This window comes from Sinocyclocheilus rhinocerous, unplaced genomic scaffold (genome assembly GCF_001515625.1).
Source record: "Sinocyclocheilus rhinocerous isolate Xijiao unplaced genomic scaffold, SAMN03320098_v1.1 scaffold469, whole genome shotgun sequence".
NCBI lineage: Eukaryota > Metazoa > Chordata > Actinopteri > Cypriniformes > Cyprinidae > Sinocyclocheilus > Sinocyclocheilus rhinocerous.
The window spans coordinates 314,222-335,584 of record NW_015636034.1 but is presented as its reverse complement, the minus strand read 5'-3'; the positions used below and the strand labels follow the sequence as shown (position 1 = coordinate 335,584).

General features: G+C 37.3%; 2 protein-coding genes across 4 annotated transcripts in view; one reads left to right on the top strand and one right to left on the bottom strand.

Annotated features, from left to right (window-relative positions):
• Window positions 1-12,510, top strand: part of akt3a (v-akt murine thymoma viral oncogene homolog 3a) — a 114,045-nt gene extending 101,535 nt beyond the window's left edge. For all 3 annotated transcript variants that reach the window (XM_016562101.1, XM_016562100.1, XM_016562103.1), the window contains 4 exons: window positions 4,594-4,808; window positions 5,683-5,770; window positions 6,506-6,608; window positions 9,370-12,510. In XM_016562101.1, the coding sequence (XP_016417587.1) occupies window positions 4,594-4,808; window positions 5,683-5,770; window positions 6,506-6,608; window positions 9,370-9,455 (492 nt within the window). In that variant the 3' untranslated portion in view covers window positions 9,456-12,510. The remainder of the gene's footprint in view (window positions 1-4,593; window positions 4,809-5,682; window positions 5,771-6,505; window positions 6,609-9,369) is intronic.
• Window positions 12,511-13,919: 1,409 nt separating this feature from the next.
• Window positions 13,920-21,363, bottom strand: part of LOC107747587 (serologically defined colon cancer antigen 8 homolog) — a 31,240-nt gene continuing 23,796 nt past the window's right edge. Inside the window, exons 4-5 of the mRNA XM_016562183.1 lie at window positions 15,916-16,042; window positions 13,920-14,147 (exon numbers count right to left, since the gene is read on the bottom strand). Of these exons, the coding sequence (XP_016417669.1) occupies window positions 14,109-14,147; window positions 15,916-16,042 (166 nt within the window). The 3' untranslated portion in view covers window positions 13,920-14,108. The remainder of the gene's footprint in view (window positions 14,148-15,915; window positions 16,043-21,363) is intronic.

Here is a 21,363-nt window from a genome sequence, read left to right as displayed (position 1 = left end):
TGTCATAATGATATTTCCCCCCATTTTAAATTCTTATTCTCCAATGAAAGGTTAGATTTATGTGAATTTTTTAAATAAAAGATCAAAATGATTAACAATGCAGATTTATTTTCACAGCCTTCTTTGATCATATTTACCAAGGGTGCCAATAATTCTGACAACGACTGTATATATAAATATATATATGTGTGTGTGTATGTGTGTGTATGTATGTATCATGATATAAAAAATGTATCATGGTTTCCTATTGCTTAACTATTTTTGTGGAAATATTAAAATAGATAAAATTTTCTTTTCTAATCTCTCTCTCTCTCTCTCTCTCTATATATATATATTACAATAGAATATATAATCTTTTTTAACATTATAAATATTACTGTCAGTTTTGATCAATTTAATGCATCCTTGCTGAATAAATGTATTAATTTCTTTCCTCCTTGTGACCCCAAATGTTTGAATGGCAGTGTATTGAATTAATCCTATATGAATATATTAATACCATTGTTATCCATTATATGTATAGGCTTCATAGAAAGTGTTGTAAATGTTAGATATTTATATCAGTAATATAAATGCAGCCTGTTAAACCAGAGCACAGATCATGTCTTTTAAATAGCAAAAGTAATTATCACTTTTATTTTCTTTGAACAGTAGTTTGCTGTTCAACCTTCTGTCCAACCAGAGGTGTGCATGGTGCCCAGATTGCAGTGACTAAATCCATATTTATAGACAGGAGGGGGGAGCAGGCAGGGGGCGGCAGCGGGAGTGAAGGGGGGATATAGATTCCACTCGAAAAAGTACGGAAGACAATTTGGCGCAACATTTTGTTTTGCTCAGCCTGGCCGCTGTGCCAGGAGATGATTTGAGTGTTGGTTATTTTTCACAAGAGTATGTGATTGCACAAAAAAGTACATGCTAAACAGAGGCAGATGGTGGCAGATGGGGAAGGTTGGAAGAAGGTGGCTGGGAAACCTGGAAATCTATACTGCCGTACTGGTGTAAAAATAACAGAGCACAGCCTGAGCCAAGTCCTGGAGATGCAAAGTAGGGGGGGATTAGAGAGAGAGAGAAATAGAAGAAAGAGAGAGAGAGAGTGTGAAAGATATTTAGAGGGAAAAAAATTACTTTTAGGGTTACAGAAGTGAAATTGGAATAGTTTCGCTTAAATTTGGCCCTCACCAAATGTTTTAAGTGCTAATGAGAATGAATGAAGATACATTTACAGAAATACTTCTCTAATAACAGTTCGCTTTCACAAGCTGTATGTCATCTGTCATTGAGTTCTCATCTGCCACATCTTTAGCATTTTGTAATTGCAGCATTTCTACAGCATGTTTGCTACCAATAAAACACATTATCGCTAGCTTCCAGGTGTGATTCAGAGCACATTAGCTTTTTGTAAATGAGCCTACAGGACATGCGTTTGTCAGCATGCAGGTGTGGCTAGCGTTCATCTTCTTGAAGGATGCGTACAGGTGCTTAGCAGCAGGTAAGCGTGCATATGGCGATCCGTGCGTGTTTACAGTATGCACGCATATATTTGTATGCACTTTGCACACCCCTATTTATGTGCATGTGCACAAGCGTCCTCGTGTAGCCCGGCCAAAGTGGGATAAGCTCATGGAGGCTGTCTGTTCCACTGCCCTGCTGGGGAACTGGGCTGGTGGAGCCACAGGCACTCTGTCCCATCCCTCCCAGGCCAGCCTTGCCAAGGGCCCAGTCCTGGGAGCAGCAGCCCTGCCACATGGCTGTCCGAGCAGGGGCCTGTTCCTCCCCTGCGGCCGCTCCTCCTCGCCTGTGGCTCTGGAACAGGGAGACCCCAACTGGCTCTGTGTGCATTAATCGCATCCCTGCCTGCAGCCGAGCTGCTCACATACACTCCCAGGACAAACAGCACAATCCGCCCATACATGCCACGCACACACATGAACGGTGTCCTCGTCCTCGCTTACGCTCCTGTTTGCTTCCAGAACACACGGTCCTGTCCAGTCCTGGACTTAGACGTGCAAAAACACACATTCTGTCCATGTAATTTGAACACACTTTCACTCTCTTATTATTTAGCGGTGGTAAAATCACTGTAACGCACATTAACTTCTGCACTGGAAATGATAAAGGATCCATTCAGTTTCTTTTTAAGAAAAAATAGTGTTTAGCGATTTGTTTTGGATGACACTTAATGCATTTGAACTTCACTATATGTAATAGCTGCAATGGAAATATGGTAAAAGATAACCATGTTCAGTAAATAATGCAATTAATTATTAGTTATAATTACAATAAATAATAAGTAATATAGTTCAAATCAACAATACCAAAAGTAGGCTACCGTTCAGCACATTTGATATGACATTCATTTATTCTGTCAAATAACACACCAACCGTTTAAAAGTTTGGTGCTGATAAGTTAATGTTTTTAAAAGAAGTATTTTAAGCTCATCAAGGCTGCATTTATTAGGTAGGTCACACTTTATTTTAAGGTCCAATTTTCGCTATTAACAAACCATTAACTATGACTTTCGCCTCAACAAACTCCTAATTTGCTTCTTAGTAATAGTTAGTAAGGTAGTTGTTAAGTTTAGGTATTGGGTAGAATATGGTCATGCATAATAAGTGCTTTATAAGTACTAATAAAAAGCAAATGTTAATAATAGGCATGCTAATAAGCAACTAGTTAATAGTGAGAATTGGTCCCCTGTACTAAACTGTAACCAAACAGTAATATTGTGAAATAATATTAAAATTTAAAAGGATTTTTTTCTATTTGAATATATTTTAAAATGTAATGTATTCCTGTGATGCAAAGCTGAATTTTCAGCAGCCATTACTTCAGTCTTCAGTGTCACATGATCCTTCAGAAATCATTCTAATATGCTGATTTGGTACTTTTTTATTTTATTTTATTTTTTTATAATGATCAATGTTGATGATTTTTGTTAGATTTTTATGGAAACTGTGATTCTTTGATAAATAGAAAGTTAAAAACAGCATTTATTGAAATAGATATATTTTTTAACATTATAAATGTCCTTATACAGTCTCTTATTGTTAATTTAATGTGTCCTTGCTGAGTAAAAATCTAAATTTCTAAATTTCTAAAAAAAAAAAATCTTATAGATCTCAAACTTTTGAATGTTAAGTGTTGTTCAAAGCACACAATGTACCATTCAGAAGATTTGCTCTGACATTTATAAGTGGAGTAGTCATATACACCCATCTCACTGGAGGTTGTTAGCCCTGCGTTCACACATGGACGTTCACATTGTGCTCCCTAATCAGACAGAGTAATGAATGCTGCTGTTGACTTGTGCAGGTCTGCCTGTTTTTAAAGATCAGAGAGGAGACATTGTTATAACACCACTCTGAGCATATGCTTAACTGGCTCTGTGCCAACCAGCCTTGTCATTAGTCAGACGTATTAATCACGACTCTCTGCTCTGAAGAGCTCCTCTACATTGCACGCTAACTCTAGCCGCCACATAGACTCATAAGAGCTACCGGTAAGGTGTGTATGAGCATCCTCGGTAATTGGGGCCTGGGACGCTTGCCCAAAAGCATAGCTTTGATCCAACGATATCAGGCTTTTAGGATTGTGCTTCCAGATTCCGACTGTATCCTGTGCTGGATCTTTGACCTGATGCGCCGGTGCAGAATGAATGTTTAGATGCTTTTATCAGTCTAGCACTGATGGGGCGAAGAGACGGAGCTGGCTCACGCTGACATGGGTTTGCTGATGAGAAGCACTACAATAAGAGTGTGTGAAGTGCTGCCATTATCAGCCACTGATATTCATATATTAGCACTGATGTTCCTGACTGCCATTCATTTAGGAACTCTTAGCTGTGATGACTCTTATGGAGATGAAATTGATTTAGTGTTATGTTACACATGAGCAACTTATTCTGAAATACATTTGCCAAGCTCTTCATAGGATTGTGCATCATTCGGAATTGAATTGAGATCGCCTTTTAAATTACAATTCAATTCCTGAATTTGTAGTGAGGTAGCAAACAGGTTTCATTTTATTTACTTATTGAAATTTAATTTAAGTAACTTGTCTGACTGTAATTTTAACTAGAAAAGAGGCATTTGTCAAGACAGACTTTGTTTGAAGTTTTGGGGAGAAAGCTTTTTGAAGGTTTATAGGCCTTATGAATGGATAGACAGTTGGATGGATGGATGGAAGGTTAGATGCATGGATGAATGGATAGATTGTTGGATGGATATATTTTAGAATTACCTGTGTTAAATGTAGTAAAATTGCAAGTCATTAAATACCTTTCTGTCATCAAAATTCTAATTCAGCTTCCTGTGGGGTGTGTCCAGTTCAATTCAAATTCACATTTGTGAGCTGAAATTGTGCCAGTTCTTCAATTCTAAATCTTGCACAACACTGGTGCTGAGACATCCATATTTTTGAGTGTTTATGCAATAATAATTAAATGTTAAAACAGGTTAACACGAACATATTTAACATTTAAGATATATATATTTCTGTACAAAGTTTCCCTGTGCTTGTACATGTTTTGATTTCTTGGGTTGATCATGAATGCTTTCATGCAGGGATGTTTGTATGCGTGTGTTTGTTCTCAGGTGCTGGAGGACAATGATTACGGCCGTGCGGTGGACTGGTGGGGTCTCGGTGTGGTCATGTATGAGATGATGTGTGGCCGACTGCCTTTCTACAATCAGGACCATGAGAAGCTCTTTGAGCTCATCCTAATGGAGGACATCAAGTTCCCCAGGACGCTCTCTGCTGACGCCAAGTCCCTACTGTCAGGCCTGCTCATCAAAGATCCCAATAAGAGGTCAGTCATAACAATATTCAGTGTTGGGGAGTAACTAGTTACATGTAACGGAATTATGTAATTTAATTACAAAATAAAAGTAATTGTAATCGGTTACAGTTACTGAGAAAAGACATGTAATTAAATTACAGTTACTTATGAAAATGTTAAGGATTACAAAGGGGGTTACATCTGCTATGTACTTCGTACAACTGGCTGAGGGCGAAAACATGCTAATATTGGACAGTACATCAGCGGTTGTGGGCGGGGCCTGAACAATATGACATCATACTGCTCAGAAAATCAAAACGGCTTGATAATTGAGACTATTTAGGATTTTGGGGGGTTAAAAAAAGGAGTGAATGGATTTTTATCATTGTAGGGTGGTTGTGTACACACTGCTAAGATACATTTATATGCAAACACCATGTAAAAGTGAATTTTGCATCCAATGCCTACTTTAAAATGGAAATATAATCTTAATTCAAGTGATGAAGGATTTCAAAAGTGTGACAGTAATCAGTGTTGAGTACTACTGTAAGGTTTACCCTGCCTGGTTTACATGTTTGAAAATGATAAACAGTTAAAAAAAATAGAAATTTAGAAAAGTAATCAAATGTAATCAGTTACATTACTTTTATAAAGTAATTGAAAAGTCACACTACTTATTACATTTTAAGTAGGGTAACTTGTAATCTGTAACCTATTACATTTCCAAAGTAACCTTCCCAACACTGACAATATTGATCTGTATGGTCTATGTTCTTTACACAATTCAACTGGTCTTTCTTTGTCACTTCTGTTACAGCACTTATTTAGACCGGAACTAACTGCTGGAAGATCATAAGTTGTCTTGTGACTAAATACATGTCGCTTCCTGTTGTTTTCCTGTCAGACTTGGTGGAGGTCCGGATGATGCTAAAGAAATTATGCGACATAGTTTCTTTGCTGGAATTGACTGGCAGGATGTCTATGATAAAAAGGTAACTCAGAATTTATGCTGTCCTGCCTTGACCACTACATATGAAGATCCACTTAAATTTTTTTTTATGTTGACCTGGGCTGTTTCCCAAAAGCATCATAAGCCTAAGTAGATTGTAGATCCATTGCCACCAAAGGTCTCTACCATCAACTTAGCTTACAATGCTTTTGAGAAACGCACCCCTTGATATTAAAGTCCATCTCTACATCAGTTAAAACAGAATGTCTTTAAAAACTATGACTTTTTTTCTTGTAATTACGAGTTTCTTGTAACTGTGACTTGATGTTTCACAACTTCATCTTTATATGTCATCATTTGATTTTCCAGGTCAGAAACAAGCTTTCATAGATAATAAAAGTGGCATTTAACTTTATTTCGACCTCTTTATATGTGGATGCAACATCATGGAAAAGCCAAAGTTTATTAGTCATTGATGCCATTGTAGAAAAGTCAGGCATCATTTTTTACTGAGGAAAAAAAGCTTTAATTAAAATTTTAATTAAAAGTGCAGACAACCAAAATGCTTTTAATGGTGCATGTTAAGACAGAGGTTATGTGTGACTCGATGCATTAATAGGTCACTGTCACTTGAACACAAATAGCACAATGGTTGGCAGAGGAGGTGCGGTTCAGAGGCGTTAGATTGAGCCCTCCAGTTCGCCGTATTATATGCAGTGTCAGATCTGCACAAACAGGTGTTCTGTGTTTTTTTCATCCCCCTCTCTTCCTTCCTCAGCTGATACCTCCCTTCAAGCCTCAGGTGTCGTCAGAGACAGATACCAGATATTTCGATGAAGAGTTCACAGCTCAGACAATTACAATAACCCCTCCTGAAAAATGTGAGTTTGTCTGTTGTTTATCTCTGCATACATTGACAGTTCTGTAATGACACAAAAGTATATTCAAGAAAACATGCATGATGTTGTGCTGACTTAATTATGTTCTCAGTCATAAGGCATATGCTGTGTACTAGATCATTTTTTGGCACAAATCTCAATCACCTGAAAACTATAGATGATACTTTTTTGTTCACACACAATTATTAAGGTTTGTGAAGAAGTTGCCTGGTTATGTCCATGAATTATTCTTGAAGTGTCATCTGATTTTCATCTCACATAAATACATCGCATCCAAAATAAAGGTTTTTGTTTGTATAATATATGTATGTGTACTGTTGATTTATTATGTATATATAAAAACAAAAACCTTTATTTTGGATGCGATTAATCACAATTAATCGTTTGACAGCACTATGACTAATATATATTTTAGGATGTTAAAATGTTTCAAACAGAGTTACTGCACTCTTATACAAGTAGCAGAAAGCATTTTCATAGTAACCAAAATCATTTTTAAAGGGGTCATATGATGCTGATGTGTTTATGTGGTTTAAGGTTAGAAAAACATTATTTTCCACATACTGTACATTATTGTTTCTCCTCTATGCCCCGCCTTTCTGAAACGCGTCGATTTTTACAAAGCTCATCGGTCTGAAAAAGTGAGGTGTGCTGTGATTGGCCAGCTATCCAGTGCGTTGTGATTGGCCGAATACCTCAAGCGTGAGACGGAAATGTTACGCCCCTTACCATACTGTGATGCTGTGTCCGGCCGGAGCGACGAGACAAAAACATTCAAACCCATTACAAATGAGGCATTTGTTGCATCCAGTGGGGACATAATTATGGATTATAATGACTTATACTGTCTTTTTACGCGTTGCGTTGCATCGCGCCGCGTAAACATAAAACCATGTCTGCATTTGTGATCGGAGAAATGACAAACAACAAGCTCTACTCTACACTGCCCAAAACTCAGTTTAAATCATCAGTGGCAAATCCTTTAAATATAAAAAACGTATTTACAGTCTGTGAGTTAGAACAGCCGGCATTGTAGTCTACTCTACCAGGATCAGGAAACAGTGCTCCATAAAATGTGCTGCACACATCTGAATATTTGGGTTGAACTGTTCTGGCACAGGGTTGTAAATACAACTTAACCACTGATTTCTAGTCGTGTCCTCTTTTGGAAGCGGGCTGGACTCCGCTTTGTCCATGGTGAAAGCCGATCCGGCGATCCACAGCGTGCAGTTGATGTATTTCCTCAGCGACCAGCACGGATCAGCTCTTAAACACTGATTTCTAGCCGTGTCCTCTTTTGGAAGGCCAAACAAAGTAGTTTCGCTTTCACAACAAAACACAGCGCCACACACGGCGGGCTTGAGTGAGCGGAGGTGGGCGGGCTTGAATGAGCGGCGGCGGCCTAGAGTGAGGAACGGCCGGAGGGCTTGAGTGAGCAGAGGCCGGCTTGAGTGAGCGGAGGCCGGTAGGTATGTGGGGGCGTGTTAGAACGAGCCGTTTTAGGTAGGCGTGGTTGACTCTTAACTTTTCTTTGTTTGAATATCTCTTTGGATTTGAGACTTTAGTCTTTGCAACTTTACAGATCTTCTTTATGCACCAAGAGCTTGTAACACTCCAAAGAGAAAGGAAAAGTTGAAATCGCATCATATGACCCCTTTAATAATAATAAGGAATTTTCCTTGAGCAGAAAATCAGCATATTATGATTTCTGAAGAATCATGTGACACTAAAGACTATAGTTATGATGCTGAAAATTCAGCTTTGCATCACAGGAATAAATTACATTTTAACATACAATAAAGTAGAAAACAGTTATTTTAAATTGTAATATTTCACATTATTACTAATTTTCCTGTATTTGTAATCAAATAAATGCAGCCTTAAGAGCTTAAGAGACTTTCAGATAACATAAATAATCTTACCGACCCCAGATGTATTAACGGTAGTACATACTTGACCTTTTATCTAATTATACATGAACTTTTGATGAACAAAGCCATATAAAACCAACATGAATAATAAATACATTTCTACATATTTGTTACATGAGCTTTTTTCAGTCCCTACCTAGAAGATTAGCAACAGTGTTTAATTTCTCAGACTTGTACACTACATTACTGTGGACCAAAGACTAAAATCTTAAAAAAAAAAAAAAATCCTTATAAGCCTTTCCATCTGAGCCCTGTCATTTTTAGAAATCTCTTTTGGTCAGAAGAGCATGTTTTTTTTAATTTTTTTGTCATTGTAATAGAGGTAAACGTCTTTTTCCATCAGCGACCTTGACTGTGCACACATTTATTAAATGATATGCTAATGTAAAATATCTGAATGCTAAATGAAACCAGTTTGGTGAGTGTGAGGTGAAACAAGGCAGTAATATTTTCGATATCAATGCCAAAGCTTATAGAAGGTCTTGTCGATATTTAGGATGTGTGGGACCAATTAAATCTTGTCTTCATAACCCTTTTAATAAAAGTAACAACCTTGTTTTTCGCCTACAAACTGTTAAGTCTTCCACAGACTCCATATTCAACAGCTTGTTTCCTGTAAGTGTGTGGGTGCCAGTTTTTTGGCATATTGCAGGCTTTTTTGTGACCTGATGGGAAGTGCACAAGTGGCTCAGATAAAGTTTTCTTCACGGCTAACTGCAGAAAACATTTTATTTGCATGAGCCTGGTTGAAACTGACTCGTAATGTCAGTCTAGCTGCTCCTGACCGATTGCTCCTGTGCTCCTCTCCTCAGTCGATGAAGATGGGATGGATTGCATGGACAACGAGCGACGGCCACACTTCCCCCAGTTCTCCTACTCCGCCAGCGGGAGAGAGTGAGCGCCACGCAGCTGACACTGCCTCATCCTCATCAAGGTTACCACTGGAACAAATTAGGTCTTCAGCTTCTAACAGACAACGGCCCATTTGACCCTTCATCGCCCATCTTGGTTCTTTCATTTGTTTAGCTAGACCAAGGGAAACTTCTGATTTAGGGTGATGGGAATTTGCACGTCGGGTCGGATCGAGGTCCAGCCCGCTCAAACGTCCTCACAGCTCCAGCCCAAAGGTTGGGTCATGATGGGAGAACTTTTGCTGTTTGTCTTCATTGTGTTTCTCTCTTTGATTTGAGATGTTTCTCCACATTCCTTATTCAGTGGGAACTAGTATCAAGGACACATCTATTAGTTCAGATAAATACATATAACTGCATGGCTAGAGATTCACATGGGTTTTGCGATTCCGGGTACACGTAGTATAACTACTCAAAACCGCTCCAGTCTACGCTGCTTCTGTTGTTACTGTTTTTAAGGTTCACCTTCTGTCAAAACTGCCATAAACGGTTTACTAAGGCTTCACAGAGGACGTCTGTGTTCAGGACTAGCTTTACCCCTCATCGATCCACAACTCAGTATTCCTCCGTACAAAGCCCTGTGAACCCGAGCTATGCAGCGCTAAACTCTCACTAAAACTGCCCGTTAGAAATGCTCACTCAAATGTATTCACCGAAGGTTTTATTTCTTACATATCATTCCCTGGGAAAAATGGCACGTTTGACTGATGTGGAGTGTTTTATGCAGCGATACACAACTGTGATGCACAGTTGATGATCAGATTAAATTCCCCCAAAGCCCAAACTGTTTTTGAACAGTTGTGAGAAAGCCTTTCCACTCAACGCTCAATAGTGCAATCATAGTGTAACAATAACAACAACAAAAAAGCCAGCATTAATTGAAAGAATGACAGGAAGCACTTTTTTATTTTATAAGAAAAAAAATGTGTGAGAGAAAATGTATTTAAGCGAATTTAATTTATTTTTTTCTTTTTGTCCTTGCGTTTATTAAGAGTGCTTTCTGAGTCTCGTTTTTTGAATGAAATAAATGCACCTAAAAAGGCTTACGAATGTAGATGGGTCACTGCAAAGGCCTTCATTTGTTTTTATTTTATTTTCCCTGAACTGTTTTCTTTTTACGCCACTGTAGTGTTGTTCTCTTTTTTTCCTTCCCCAAAGGAATTTGACTATTTTCCTCAACATTGTGAGCAGTCTGAGTGATGTTGAAATGTGTTGTTTGTCCTTCCACCAATGAAAGGGCTGTAAAAGACCATACTGATTCATTCAGATGAGTCACTGTACGTTAAAGTTTGTAACAGAGCAGGACACGCACCCCATTGTGATTTGCTTGACCTTTTAATGAGCATTTAAATAAGACACGGCACATTCTCATTGTTGTTTCGAGGCAGGATGTGAACATTAACCAATCATTTTGCTTAAACGTAGATATTGATAAGTCGAATGCTATTTTCAAACACTTTTGAGTGCTATTGTGCTTCGCTACATCTAATATCATGTTCACTTTCCTTCCTAAAATACGCCAATCAGATATTAGCGTAAAAATCCTTCGATAAACATTGAAATACTAGGATGTCTATATGAATTATGAGCAAAAAATGTTTCTGGTGGTTACAGACTGAGGATTTACCTGGACGAAGCTTGATGAGATAGTTGAGAAAACCTGGCGAGTTGAAATGGACAGTGTTTTTTAAATGGGATCAAAAGAGTAATAATTTGACATATGCAGTACATTTCCTGATAGTGTTTGGCAATAAACCCTGCTGTGTGTCTGGTGTTTGTTTTCTGAGTGTAAAGATGGCTCTTGTGCATGTTGTTGTTGCGTTCAGCGTGTCCGTTTAATTTGAGCAGGAACGGCAAAATCTTTCATTTGTATTTGCCTTGGCACTTTTTGAAGAAATGTGGCCGAGTGCAGCCCCGAGGTATGAGGCTGGGGTGAGAATATGGGACATTAGTGAAGAGGGAAGTGATACATGAGGAAGGAGTGAGTCTGGATGGTGTGTATATGAAATGTGACGTAGAACAAGGTCTGTTAAGAGTGGGACGTCTGAACTGGGATCTCTTGCATGTTTGTTAAAGACTGACAGGGATTTGATGACGGCTGGTTAAGGATGATTCAGAAAGTTTCTGTCCACCTCCCTCATGCCAAACTGAGCTCTCCGCCAAAATGCCTGCGTTGATTGTGAGCATTGTGAATTGTCCAATGGTGTAATGTGAGATGCTGTAGCATGGTACTGTTGCTCTATTGCCAGATTTGATTTCAGTCGAGCTTGAGGATGTTCTTGCGTTCAAACTGTGATGTCCAACCCAATAATGTTTTCTGACAGCACAGCGGTGGTACTGCGGGAAGATCCGCTGTTTGTGTCATTCTCTGTCTTCCAACTTGCACGTTTTCCTTTAGATCATTCCTCGTCTTTTTCCCAATTCCTTTTTCTTGTTTTATTTATTTATTGTTTTCGAGACAAAAAGTTAAAGAACTATCTGATTTAATTTAATGGGCTTACACTGCTGACCGTTTAGTTTTTTTGGTGTTTGATTCTGTTTGTTTTATTACTTTTTTATTTATCAGCGAATAACTTGAATATTTTTCAACTATTTGTCTTATTTTACATTTTCTGGTTAGGTAACATTTACAAGTTCAATTTATATTGACTAGGGAGATGGAAGCACTCATTTTGTATTTTTTTTGCACCTTTGCTTTTTCACTTCAGATTTGTGATTGTACGGATTGTACTTAGTAGGATTATTCAATCATACTGTGATGCTGTTCATCCATTTCATTAACTTTAATATGCACTTGCGAGGGACCAAAAGGTTTTCCTCAAGACGTGGAGAGGCAGAGAACGGTGATGTTCATTGGGGCGGTACCTTGCATGTGATGATAGTTTATTTAAACAGCAAAAGGGGCTTTGGCCAAATCAATCATACACTTTTGTAACTCCATATTTTAACACTTGGCTTTGTATCTGCCTGTAGTAGCACTTTCATACCCATTGCTCTTTTTATATAGCTCAGCATAAGAAAAAAAAGGGTCCCTGCTTTGGGGGAAAAAATAAAAAAACAGAATAAAGGAAAATAAAACGCGAGGGAAAAAAAATACTTGAAAGCACAGATTCGCCCCTCATGGACCTGATGCTACTTTACTTTCCTGAGTGATTGTGCTCTGTAATATGTAACGGTGTGGATGCAGATAGACCTGAAATGCTGCCAGGAGACACAAGTTTTGCCTGGTGACACAGACAGACTAACATTTCCCAAGATTCCCTAATGCTCTAGTGTTGTAGAAAAGTCGAGCTGTACTGTTGTCACCACTTCAGAGTTTCAGAGGACAATAAAAACACACATAAGCCCAACCTAAAGTCATTATTCCCTGAATACTGAACTAGTGTGAGGAAGGGACCCATGGAGACATGGGCGGCACGGGCTCCATCCCTCCTACACGCACATCTGTGTGCACACTGCTGCTACTGTTTGTACGGTCTACAACAGACTTTCTCTATATCGCGCTCCTGGTAGTGTATTATGAATGAGCATGAATTGTAAAGTATTTATTTAAAAAAAAAAAAAAAAGACAAATCTTTAAAAAAAAGAAGAAACAAAGAAACAAAAAAAAAACGTTTTATGTCCATGTAGCTTTAGAGTTTGTGACATTTCTTGACCTTGCTAGCTCTGTCATTAGATCCATGTTAAGAACTAGTCATGTGGTTAAGAATTTTACATGGAAGGGATTAACAGAAAAAATAAAAATAAAGAACTGTATTACCATTCATCACATTAAAAAACAACAACAAAAACAAAGTTTATTTCCTTGAATACAGTATAGGGGCCCCCGCGGATCCGGAAAGCTTATCTGCAAGAAACTGTTTTTGTACACTGTACATCCTAGTATTTTTACACGTAAATGTATATGATAGGGATGCACATTATTTTCCTTCTTACAGACTGCTTAAATAAAGCACTATGTCAATCTGCTTTGGCTTGAGTTGTGTCTCTGACTTATTTGCACCAGACAAAACATTCATGATTCATCATAACACCTCTGAACCTGCTGATGGATTTACAACCTATATAGAAAATCAACATTCAGACCTTAGGAAATCATTTATAGCTTTTAAGCACAGTTTACAGAAAGTAAAAATACACTTCATTAAATCTGTCCCCGTCATACAAAAAATATATATACACCTTTTCCCCTTTTTTAATGACAGGACAGATTTAATGAAGTGTATATAATTATTGTTTTATTATAATTTAATGTATATATATATATATATACACACATACATATGTATATAATTCTTATTTAATATTTTATATAATTTACTCATTTAATTTTTTGTGTTTTATATGACAGGGATATATAGAGAGAGTTTTATTTTTTTAATTGGTATCTTTGATAAAATAAATACAAAAAGATATATAACTTAAACACAAGACATAAAGGAATTTTCATTCACAGCCATTCAGTCATGCCCAGTTATGAAGCCACATTTCCTCATATGCTTTTTATTTACTATTTATTTAAAATAATTAAACTTTGATTTTTGACTCCTCTCACTGCATTTCATTGTGTGGTTATATGGAATATCACAGTGATCGGTTCTCACTTTATGACTGATCACATGACCTCATGGAGACGGCCCTCACACGGCCAGCGTGTCCATTCTCTTCTCACCACGCACCTGAGGAGAAGGTGACATACACAGGACAACCATAATAGAGCCTCAAAAAGAAACCCAGCACCACCATGTTGACAAGTACTGCAAACTAATCATCTCAACAGAAGAAGAGGAATGAACCACACTTCTGTCTTCTGTCTCAAACAACGCTTTCATTTATTTCAAACAGCCTAGCATAATTCCTAATTGGCCTGGTATAATGAGCTGTGAGCGCGAGCAGGACGCGGTCTGAGCGGTCAGCATGTGGGTGTTCTTACACAAATGCTCAGAGGGAGAGTCTGAATTACTAACTCGCTCTAATAACAAAACAACAGCATGGTAGTATTAACAGAGCCGAAAGCGGCGGCGCTTTGCGGAGCATCACTCCATTTGCAATAATCTCCAACGAATGTCAGCATTCGGCGATTCGCTGTCTGTTGCTGACGTGCCTCTAGCAGCAATCTGGATGAGCATCTGTGGGTGCCTAGTCTAGCGTGATGTGCAGCCATGGCTACCCAGCTGCTGTGCTGCTTGTGTGCTCGACTCCCTCTCTCTCTATGGATGCAGGTCACATTCTACTACAAAATCTAAAGATTCAGAAGTAATTATATTAAGCATAAATAAAATAGAACCTATTTTATCATCACTATATCTTTTAGGCATTTTTTAAATGACAATTTAAGCTCATTTTACCCCAAAAGTCTTATTACAACAATGCACCCAAATATTTTACTTTATCATTATTCTAAATGGTGATTATGATTAGACTGTCATCACTCGAAAAAAAATTAACTTAAATGATTTTAGCAAATGGCTGCAATATAACAAAGAGTGAAAAATTTAAGGGGGTCTGAATACTTTCCGTACCCACTGTATAAGGGATCAGAGAGAAAAAAAAAAGATGCATTACAATTCTCTCTTCAATGATTCTGAGCTTTGTTTTTGCTTTATGTTTTGAAGCTATAATTCTTGACATACAATTGTTGTGATTTATAAATCATTTATAATTATGTTATAAAATAATTTATGAACATGCAAGTAATTTTAAAATAAATTTGATATTCAAAGTGAGTTAACTCCTGAATTAATAATAAATAAATAAATGGTAGATCAAGAATCTTTTTTTGGAATCTTTGAATTGGATTGCGATTCCCAGAATTGGAATCGGATTGGATCAAGAGGTGCCTATATATATATACAGTGGGTACGGAAAGTATTCAGACCCCCTTAAATTTTTCACTCTTTGTTATATTGCAGCCATTTGCTAAAATCATTTAAGTTAATTTTTTTTCCTCATTAATGTACACACAGCACCCCATATTGACAGAAAAACACAGAATTGTTGATATATATATATATATATATATATATATATATGTATACATTATATACATTTTTTTCTTTTCTCAATTCTTTAATGGTTGTAAACTATTTTTATTGCTTTCAAACTATATTTAAGCTTTCATGCTGTGTTTTGCGCAGTTTTCGCAGCTTTAGAACCGAAAGTGGATGTTCAAGTCATAAAACGGAATAGATTTTATCCTGCATCCGTCACATGAGCTCAGCATGTCAGAAATGTACGGGCCGGCTCAGGCATATAATAAACATTAATTAAAATATATTAATAATGATTTATTTTTGAGTAAAAGAAAATATTTTTTTTGCATTACAGTAATGAGAAATGTTAAAACTTCCATCCTTGAAGTAGGTAAAGCACTTTAAACTTTCATGTTTCAGGTTTGAAGTTAAAGAGCAAGCTGAGTTCTGAGTACAGTGTGTAACAGAGACTGACCTGGGCTTGCAGGTTGTGCATGTCGTGAGCGAGCTGCTGGCGCTCCTGCATGAGCTGCTTCTGTCGGCTGAGGAGCTGCAGCACTTGCTGGGAACTGGCCTGACAGTGCTGGTCCAGCTGCTGCAGTCTAACACACACACACACACACACACAGATAAAAGGCACAGCTGAAAGAAGTTTCCATCTGAGTTATCACTGTACCAGACTGAGGTTTGACTGAGTTTCATAAATGCTCTCTTGGCCTTTGTTTTTCAGCAGCATGTTCTGAATTTTGGGATGTTTGTTGAAATGACAGAATTGCTCAGACTTCAGAAAATCTGTCAAAATTTCGTGTGTTAAGAGCTCATTTTCACAAAGTGAAAATTTAACAGATTATCATTATCTTAAAGGGACAGTGCACCCAAAAATTTAAATTCTGCCATTATTTACAGTAAATTTTGTCATTATATAAATTAAAACATGAGCTTTTTTTAAAGCATAAAACATTGTTGAGGCTTCTTTTTTATTCATAGAAAGTAAATAGGTACTGGAGCTATTAATCTTCTTAAAAGACCATAAAAGTAGACTTTGCCCCCATCTGCCATTGGCTGGAGAAACAGATAGTCCCGCCCCACACTCAAACCGTTGTTCGAATCACTAGTAGTGTTCGTTTCTGTGTCAAGCTTTCAAACAGTAATGTTCTGATAAGTCTTTACAATGACATGCCCTTTATAAAAGTCCAAGATTGCGCCGTTTTCACAACTCATAACTTTCCATTTTTTTTTATTGAGTTATAGTGTCAATTGAAAGTCTTTTGGAAAGATTTTTTGTCAGCTGAAGAATAAGTAAGTTGTTAAACAACAGAACAATCCACATTTTCATTAGTGATGGAAATTAAATATGGTGCTACCCTCACTAATGTTATTTTAATATAAAAATACATCAAATTTAGTATCTGTCTAAATATGTTGAAAATAGGGTAAGCAACATTAAAAAAATGATAATTTTTCAGAAAGTCAATGCACTTCTGTACAGGATTCTAATAGGAATGAATGCATGAGTTGAAAACGGGCCTCCTGCTTCTCCTGTTGACTGGAGCCAGAGCCATTTTCAAGCCTTTCTTTTCTCTCTGTCTGGTGTGACAGTAGATGTGTTTCTGCATGTCACGATAATCGTCATTCACCTCTGATTCCTTAAATCCCGTCTTATTTGGGAGTGTGAGGAGAATAGTTTGTCTGCCTGCGCTAGACAGCTTGTTCCTGTCCTAAGGCCTCAGTCAAGCACCGTTGTTCTTTTGTCTCCCTCGCCCTCTTTCTTTCTTTTCATTTCTCTGCTGGCCTTCCTGGTGTGAGCTGGACAGGGCTGATCACAGGGCTGTGGTGGGCATCCTGTCCCATGCTGTGTAGGGAGCTGGCGCCACTGCTGCCGCCCACCTCCAGAGTCTGGCAGCGCTTTGACACTGGCCCTAACCTCCTCCACACATTACTTAGCTCCAAATGTTCTTCTGTATTAGTGCACCCATCCAAACCTTTATCTACCATTTCTGCTGTTCTTCAGGTCTTTCAGAAAGTACCATTCATCTGCTGTTGTTTACCAAAACGAGAAATAAATAAGAAATAGAAGAATAAGAGAAACTTCAGAAGTGAGAGCTGCAAGAACTTGCCCATCATTTGGTGCCATCTGCTTTTTTGACACAGGGTTTATTTTTCTTCTCGAAATACATGAGTTTTATTGTTTGAGACTGATTCAATATTAGTAAAAACCAATCATTAATATGCAGAAATACCGACTCTAATCACTCAAAGTAAATATGTATAAACTGTGTGCAGACATACGGTATGACTTATGAGTTACTGTATATGAAATGAGTTGTATGCTGTACTGTATGTGACTGACACCTATGTCTCTGCTAATGAATTCTGGAAAAAAAATACAGGGAGATTATAGATCAAAATACATGGATTTACAGCCCTCTCATCACAAAAGTAAATGATTAAAATCCATTTTAAAAATGAAAAATTAATATTATTAATTGTTAACTTAGTACAATCATCATAATAGCAACAGCAGTAATAATAATAATACTTAATTTTTACTTCATTTATTAAATAATTATTAATACTATGTACAAAATAATCACATTCATAGTCTATGAAACCTCTGTTTGTAAGCTACCTACACTACCGATCAAAAGGTTATGTTTTTTGAAAAACATTTATACTTTTATTTATGCATTAAATTAATCAAAACTGAAAGTAAAGACATTTATAATGTTACAATTTTATTTCTATTTTAAATAAATGCTGTTCTATTGTAAAATGTAAAAATGTCATTATTAATAATAATAATTCATTTATTAAATAATTATAAATATTATGTACAAAATGATCACATTCATAGACTATGAAACAACTGTTTGTAAGTTACCTCTAGGGATGTAACGATTAACCGCGAGCCGGTTGAAAATCGATTCAAATATGTGATGATTCAAATTGGTTGAGATGCCAAACGTTGGTTGTGTGCCTGAATCTGCGTGAATCCTTATAAGGCACGGGAAACAAATAACGATTCCTAACACCGTGTCCGGACGCGAGCGGCGTGGCAAAATACTATAGAACCACTGATCTATAATAGAGATTCATTATATATAGATCAGTATATCCACCGTTTTCTTCAATGTGGAAGTAAGACTATGGGTGACACTTCCGGATCATTAACCGCAAGGTAAATAACGAGGAGAATACCAACGTGCAGTAAACGGTAAAGCTGTTTGCACTACAAACCAGTGTGTTCATAAATAAGATAATACATTAAAATAATATGATAAGATACCCCCATTTTCAATATCAAGCAGCAAAACGAACTGTTTTGTACAGCTAAAAATAGCTGGATGCAGATGAGACCGGAAGCCAGACCCATAGAATTTACAAATGGCCGCACCCATTTTTACGACAAGAAAAAGGTGGATAGAATTTATTATAATCAGTGATGCTGTCTACACTGGATGCGGCGACACGACAAATCCCCGATAGTAAACTGCTGCCGCATTCTATTTATGACGTGCTGACACAAATTTCGAATGATTTTCAACGGTCGCTTTGTCGCGTCCAGTGTAGACAGACTTTAGCTGATGCGGCGCGACATGATAACTGTCGGGTCCGGTGTAGACACGGTGTAACGGTTGCATGTTACATTACAGTAAATAAAATTTCACTTACCACATAAACAGAGTAAGGAGAAATGACTGAGGACGATGGCGAATGATTTGCAGATCCTGTGCACCACTGACAAACATCTAATCTTGTAAAATGTGTGGTAAGTACTGCCGCTCCATAGTATAAACAGACTACGTGCGATCGCGAATCTCGAAAGTGAAACTAAAAAGCCATCGTGCATTCAAAAGCAGTTTCAATGCCAGGTATAATAGCAGCTCCCTGATGCCTCAGACAAAGCCTTAGTTTGTTTATATGAAGAGATTTATTTTGTGTAACTTGCTTATTTGATTTGGGGTTTGTTTTAAAATTTCAATTTAGTTTTGTTATATTTCAATTTCACAAAGAAACGTGCAGCAATAGCCTAATAAAAGGACACCTCATTTACTGTATAATGTCTTCAATCTCATTTTGTTAAAAAAAAAAAAATGTGAGAAAATCGAATCGTGAATCGAATCGTGAGTTGAGTGAATCGTTACATCCCTACTACCTACACTACCGATCAAAAGGTTGGATTTTTTGAAAACCTTTAATACTTTTGTTCATGCATTAAATTGATCAAAAGTGAAAGTAAAGATATTTATAATGTTACAAAAGAATTCTATTTTAAATAAATGCTGTTCTTTTGAACTTTCTATTCTTCAAAGAATCCTTAAAGTATCACAGTTTACACAAAGATATTAAGCACACCTGTTTTCAATATTGATAAAAGAAATGTTTTTTAAAGACCAGTTCAGTATATTAGAATGATTTCTGAAGGATCATTTGACACTGAAGACTGGAATAACATCTGCTTTGTCATCACAGAAATAAATTTGATTTTAAAATACATTAAAAAAAAAAACTATTTATTTTTGATCAAATAAATTTTTATCAAAAACATTACCAATCAATTTAGTATGAGTGTTATTAAACTTGCTGTAATGGTATTGTATGAGTTTAATAATACTGGAGTATTTTTCAAGTAGTCAGCAATTAAACATATTGTCAGGATTAAACAAGAACTAATGGAATGATTATGAACTAATGGATGACTTTTCATAATTCAGCTGAATCAAATTATAAGCCTGACATAATGTCACTTATCTATTCCAATGTTTCCTCTTTATGCTGAGAGTGTCAGTATGTTGAATGAGTAGAATCAGCTCTGTGGCCTCAGTAAAGTCTGGCAGGCAGTATAATGTCAGGCATCCTGAAGCAATTAAAGCAGGTTGTGTAATCCCCTCACCTCACACACAAGCCATCTGCAGCACCTTTGCACCTCTGGAGACAGACATGCTGCATTAACCTATTATACAATCACACCGCCCTTAATCAGCAAATGTCAAATAGCTCTCAATCTCCCCCATATTTATCTGCTCTACAGCCACTCAGGGAAAATCTCAAATTCGTCCAATGTGCATGACCCGTGTACTTATTCAGGGCCGTGTTAGTTTGTGTTTGACTCCCACAAACTGTCCCAAAGAAGGGGGAAAAAAAAGAGAGAAAACTCCCGTAGTCATCTCTGAAGCTGGACTCACAACGGGAGTCTGATTAAATTAGAAGGCTGTCCAGCAGCTAAGGCTGCAAATCCAATAACCTCCCTCCATTTACTGGCACGCAACTTAATTAGGTTTTTAATACAGCTTAGTGCATGGAGCTGGGCTGAGCTGGCCCGGCCTGGACACTGCTGCCTCTGCCCGCTACTGAGAGAGCTGGAGAAGGGTTTTAAGGGAGAGTAGAGCTTCCCCGCTGACCCTGGTGAAAGGACACCATCTGCTGGCTCCCAGGCTAACTGAAGCCAGCGCAACACACAGACACGGCTAACCCGACAGTTGATGAGAGAAATGAGGACTCAGGTAACGGTACTGGTCATTTACATATTTAGAAAACACAAAAAATGCCAATTAGAGAATACTGGGCTTTACTTTTTTAAAGCAATTATTGGTAACACTTTAGTATAGGGACCAATTCTCACTATTAACTAGTTGCTTATTAGCATGCCTGTTATTAACATATTGGCTGTTTATTAGTACTTATAAAGCACATATTCTGCATGACCATATTCTATATCCCCAATCCTACCCAATACCTAAACTTAACAAGTACCTTACAAACTATTAATAAGCAGCAAATTAGGAGTTTATTGAGGCAAAAGTTGTAGTTAATGGTTTGTTAATAGCGAGAATTGGACTTACAAACAGTATACAAGTAACACTTATAACCAAGTCCTGCAATTAAATGAATGTGCTTTTCAAATTGTTCTAAAAATTCCAAA